We start from the raw sequence: 5711 nt of genomic DNA on the forward strand, positions 1-5711 counted from the left end.
TGGAGGTTGCTGTGAGCTGTGATGCCACAGCACTCTACCCAGGGGGACAGCTTGAGGCTCTGTCTCAAAAAAAAAAAAAAAAAAAAAAAGAGGAGGGAAATTCATGTGAGAACCATTCTTTAGGTAGAATCAAAAAAAAATTTTTAAAAATTGGATCAGGAGGCCAGTGCAGTGGCTCACACCTATAATCCTAGCAATTTGGGAGGCCAAGGCGTGTGGATTGCCTGAGCTCACAGGTTCGAGACCAGCCTGAGCAAAATTTGAGTCCCTCATCTCTACTAAAAATAGAAAAACTGAGGCAAGAGGATGACTTGAGCCCAGGAGTTGGAGGTTGTTGTGAGCTATAATGCCGAGGGCGACAACTTAAGACTTTGTCTCAAAAAAAAAAAAAAAATTGGATCAGGAATAGAGGCTATTGTTGATGAGACCAGTGCAACAATTGCCAGGTCCCCCAGGATTAGGCTTCCCAAAGCCTACTGGAAACAGGCCACTGAGGGACAAGGTCTGAAGGCATGGAAGGGGACAGACAGCACTGACTGGACAGGAAAGATGCCTGGACACAGGGTGGCTAGGAACAGCAGCAAAACAACTGGGGAGGCCTCAGGGTGACCAGGGGAAGAGGTGGGTGGGTGAGACACGAGAGACATCTGCTCTGTGTTGCCACACATATAAGAGGGTTTCACACAAAGAGTTATTAACTGGTAACAGAGGATCGAGGGATAAGAGACTAAGGAATAAGGTGACTAAGGGATAAAGAGGACAGACAGGAAGAAACAAGTTTGGGAAAGGGCCCGTCACAGGCTGAGATTTATATCTTGCTGGAGGGTGTGCAGTAGTCCACAGGGTGGCAGAAAAAGGTTGCTGGGTGCCACAAGCCGAAGCTAACAAATCCAGAACCTCCCACTGATGTGTGGGCAGAAGGCTGCAGGGGTGCAGTTAAAGTCACTGAACTGCAGCTGGGGGCCTGCAAACTCACTGGGAAGTTGCCCAAAAGGAGAAGGGCTAGGACGCTGCCCAATGTCCTGGGATTGCCTTGGGGGGGGGGGCACTGAACTCATCACAAAATTGTCCCAGGCTTGGGACATGCTGTGTGACTGACCACAGTGGTTGTCTCCCCATGCCTAACACATAGGCCTGGGCTCCATCTCCATCTGGGTGTTCACTGAGCACCCCTCATACCACATAGACACTTTCTACCACAAAGATGACACACAGTTTCAACAAAGTCAATCTCTGAAGCCTTTATTAGATGAGGGGCTGTGCTGGGGGAGGGCAAGGTAACAAGACCTGATTGATAGGGAATGAAGGGGCCTGGAGAGGGAAAGGCCTGGAAATAGCAACAAAGGAACCACAGGGACCTGGAGAGGGAAGACAGTCTGATTCAGGGAGGGGTTGGTACATGCATAAGATTGGGGTGACTGCTAAGATTGTCTTCCCTACACCCAAACACCCAAGCACACATGAAACCTACACATGGGTGTTCATGGACCAGCTCTTCCTATCAGACAGGCAGTTCTTATCACAAAGAATAACACACAGTTGCAACAAACTCAATCTCTTAAGCATTGATTAGATACCTATTGCTTGCCCTCTACAAGTTCTGTGCACACCGAACACAATAACTCTGTGTCCCGGCCCTCAGGGGCTCACAGCCCGGTCCCCTGAGAGCAGAGTGAAGAGGAAGCTCAGTACTTGTCAGGCAGGCCTTCAGGTCGGAAGTGATTGGGGTCCTTGCCACTCCGGCCCCACTCGTTGGCCTCCTGGTCGGCTATCGTGTCCTCTGCTCCGTGGCCCATCCAGGACTGGATTTTCTCTCTGGTATTGCTGTGATGGAGGCAGACAAGGACATTACTCGCCAGGCCAATAAGCAAGACTCCATCCTTCCATGCTTCTCTTTCCCATGGCTCAGAGAGGAGACCCAGAAGACCAAGGAAGGTGGGGTCAGCTGTCCTCAGCCATGGCTCAGCACCCTTATGTAAAAAGACCAACACCCACAGGGAGAGGCCTGGGGATCACTCCACGGCCCTTCCCTTGGCTTTCTGGGGGCAGCCATGCCCTGGCTCTACCAGCAGCCCAAGATCTGCACTGGGCATGAATGGGGGACAGGGCGGGTATGAGGAGGGGCCCAGGCCCTACAGCAATCTGCTCAGGGTCCTTCCCTGCAGGCAAACCTCTGGCACCCATACTGGTATCCCTAGGACCTCCAGTTACCTGATCACTTCTGCAGCCCAGGCGCCTCCAGGTCCCCTCTGGGCAGCATCATAGTTTCCCCGAGCGTGGAAGTACTTGTCTGCACCTATGTAATTGGCTTCTCTCATGTCCGTGTAGGCATTCCACATATCCCAAGCCCCTGGAAAGGAAAGGAAACAACAGAGGGACAGCAGGTGAATCTAAAGACTCTGACAACACCTTAGAGAGGAATAAAGAATGAAAAGTATTGCACTGACTGGAAGATATGAGCCTGGGATCCTAGCACCCTTGGATGCCATGGACTGGGAGGAACATTCCTCAATCCTAGTTGGCTTCTCCAGGAAACTTGAGTGAATTGAGAGCTGTGTGGGTGGCCGTATGTGTGCTGTATTGTGCTGCCTGACTACTGTGGTGCTATGGGATACTTCTAACTCTGGGTCCCAGGTGAAGTATTTGGGGGACAGAATGGAGAAGGATCATGGAATAGGATTCTTTACTCACTACACCGAGGAAATATGGGCCAGGTAATTGTTATTCAGGGTGATCCCAAGAATCTTACGTTGGTTACCAGCATATCTGGCCTCTATGCATTAGATACTGGCAGTACAATCTCCCACGGTAACCCTTACAAACATCTTCAGATAAACTGACTTGGGGCAAGAACCAATGTTATGGAATGAAGTTGCACATGGTTAGATCCAGGCGTATATGTCAGTGAGGTGGTAACATGCAAGACACGTTCTGAGAAAGGTTGCAGACATAGAGTACTTCAACCCTGACCCCTTAAAATATATATCCTTGCGAACTGAATGCACATTACTGTGAGTCGAATATCCCTGACTGCTAGGGGCATAAAGGTCCCTAAAAACTGTCTAAATAGGCGATGTTGGCATCTGGCTGTGGGTTCCATGAGGAAGCACCAGAGCACTGGCTTGCAGTGTTGGCTGTGCTTCCTACTCACCTGGAGAGGTACAGAAAGCCCAGGCCACACTCTGGCTTATTTCTACACACTGTCTGCTGGGGAGTCCCAGGGGTGGGTAGTTTGCAATGCTCTGCAGGGGTCTCCAGCTTGCAGCTGAGATCCATAACCCATCCAGCTCTAGGAAGTGCTAGGCAGACATATCCACCTGCCAAGAGCTTTGCCCACCTGCACAGCTGGCCTCAAACCTCTGCTCTGGTCCCTGCTGACTGATGCTAACACCCAAGGACTCAGCTGCTCTAAGCCTCAGTCTTCTCACCTCCAAAGTGGGGGAAGTTGCCTGCCTCAGAGGTATTCTGAAATGAAATGAGAAAATACTCAGGTCCCTGCAGAATGTGATGCATGTCAGTTCCCATTTCCTATAGAGTAGGCTGGAAAGGGGGAGAAACAGATCTAGCCAGGAAGGGAGACACTGTCAGAGCTAGGCTGAAGGCTGCTTGAAATCATCCAACCAGGAAAAGGTGGAGGAAGGAAGGAAGGAGGAAAGCAGGGAGTGAAGGAAGGGGGCAAGGGAGGGAGGAATACTGATCTTTCAGGCTATGTCTTAGTGTTCTAGCCAAAACAGATAGCTTAGCTTCACCTGTGAATGATGACTCTTCATTCTCTGAGTAAGTGAATGACAAAAAATCTAAACATTCCAATCTGTTCAGCAGCCCCCAGACAGAACAACCTGAGACAGTCACTGAAGGTTTAACCTCTTCACAAAATCCCGCGTGGTTTGTTGTTCCTGATCACCCCCCAACACACCAATGGCTCAGGAGTGTGTGTTCATCGATAAACATTGGAACAGAAGATTGATCCAAAACACACCCTGACAAACACTGATCTAAGGAGAAAGGACACATTTCAGAAAACCTCAGCGGTCTGAGATGGGCCATCCAGCACACCCTCAGTTCATTACAGTCCTGAAGCAACATAGAAACTAACATGGAAGTTTACAGACAGTCTTCAGGAAGCATCGTCATGCCACTTGATCAGGTCAGGGTGGTGTTTCTCTCCAGAAGTCCTGTGTGCCTTCTCCCTCCCAGACTCACTGTGCAGACTCCCAGTCTGTGCCTTTGCAATGCACCACCAGGGGGCAGCATGGCACCCCAGGGTCACCCAGAATCTGACCTGACCTGACCTGAGAACAGTACCCACTGCTGACCTAGAGCTGGGGACCCTACAGGGAGGGGTCAGTGCCTCCCTGAGCAGCTGGAGCACTACTGATGGGAAGTCTTGTTCCTGCTCTGCCTCTCTGTGCTTCCTCCAGAGATCACCCACAGCCACTAGGCACGGGGACCTTCCTCCAGGGTGAATCCTCAGGTCCTGGGATGTGTCTCCTCCAGCAGGCTTACCTCCAACAGCCTCACTAAGGAATGAAAACAAGCCTGTGGCTCCCAGGATCAAGGAAAAGAAAATCAGGCCCGTGAGGAGCTTCATGGTGCTGAAATGAGAGGAGAGGGTCAGGCAGTCACTGTCCAGACGGGCACACCCCCCTTGTATCCCTCAGGGAGCCGGGTTGTTTACATCCATCTCTTCTCATTGGAATCTTGGTGGCTCAGCTAGGAAGCCCTACAGGAGGTCATCACGGGGAGCCACAAGCCCTCAGGGGTGGCCCCTCAGCCCTGAGCCCTGACTGTGTGGGAGGATCTCAGGTGGCCCAGGTGGAGGCAGAGGGGACTTAGGACAGGAAAGCCCCTCCCTGGAGGAGCCCGCAGTTCACTGAGGAGAATTACCCACCGTGTTCCCTCTGCCCAGCACAGAACTCACACCAGATACGTCAAAAACAAGATAAGTATTTTTAAAAGGAGATCCCAGGCTTGTTTGAAAGAGAAAGCAGAGTAAATTATAAAGAGTCTTTGGAGTATTTGCTCACCTGATTTCTGGTGGAGCAGAGCTGTTGGTCTCTGCCTGCCAGGCATCAGGCTTCTATTTATACTGATTCTTCCCCACTGGGGTCATGGAAGGGCAGAAAACGTGCCCTGGGACAGTCCCTCAGGTCATTTCCCCCACAAAACTCCAAAAGAGCCCTTCCTGGACACCAGTGTTTTCTTCATCCACAGGTCACTTTTCCCAGTTGTGCAACCTGAGGAAAGGGATGGGTTTGCCTGGCAGCCGTGTGGTGGGGGAATAAGTCTGCTCCTCAGAGTCGGAGCAGCTCAGGCTGTGGGGAGGTGGTAGGGTCCCCGTGAAGGCGTCTTCAGGGGACTTCCAGTGGGAGATGTAGAATAGAGGGGAGGGTGGTGCTTCCACCCAGCACCTTGCTTTACTGGTCATTTCCTCAGGATGGGCCCTGCTGTGCCTGTGGGTGGATGCCTCAGAAATTAAGTGTCCTTGAGTACATGTCTAAAGCCTTAGAGCTGCACAACTGACAGGCCAGCCCTGCCACCTGTCCTGTGTGGCCTGGAAGTTTCCCTCCACCCTCTGTCTGGATCTCCTAAACTCTCAGCTCCAAGGCACAGGAAAGCCCTCTCAGCTGGCTTGGCCAATTAGGTGGTGTGTTTTCTGAGTTGGCCCCTTGGTTGTGGGCAATGTGGGGGGGGGGGCTTTCTGTCTCCTC

General features: G+C 51.5%; 1 protein-coding gene across 1 annotated transcript; it reads right to left on the bottom strand.

The window, feature by feature from the left end:
* Nucleotides 1–1215: 1215 nt before the first annotated feature.
* LOC105886738 (serum amyloid A-1 protein-like) lies at nucleotides 1216–5081 on the bottom strand. The gene is made up of 4 exons (XM_012803595.2): nucleotides 5028–5081; nucleotides 4507–4595; nucleotides 2212–2350; nucleotides 1216–1824 (listed from the first exon to the last, which is right to left on the bottom strand). Exons 2-4 carry the CDS (start codon nucleotides 4589–4591, stop codon nucleotides 1686–1688), a joined length of 363 nt encoding a protein of 120 aa, XP_012659049.1. The 5' UTR covers nucleotides 4592–4595; nucleotides 5028–5081; the 3' UTR covers nucleotides 1216–1685.
* Between the last annotated feature and the right edge of the window lie 630 nt (nucleotides 5082–5711).

The sequence above is a fragment of the Otolemur garnettii genome, unplaced genomic scaffold, assembly GCF_000181295.1.
Source record: "Otolemur garnettii isolate 467f Iridium unplaced genomic scaffold, OtoGar3 scaffold00001, whole genome shotgun sequence".
NCBI classification, from domain to species: domain Eukaryota; kingdom Metazoa; phylum Chordata; class Mammalia; order Primates; family Galagidae; genus Otolemur; species Otolemur garnettii.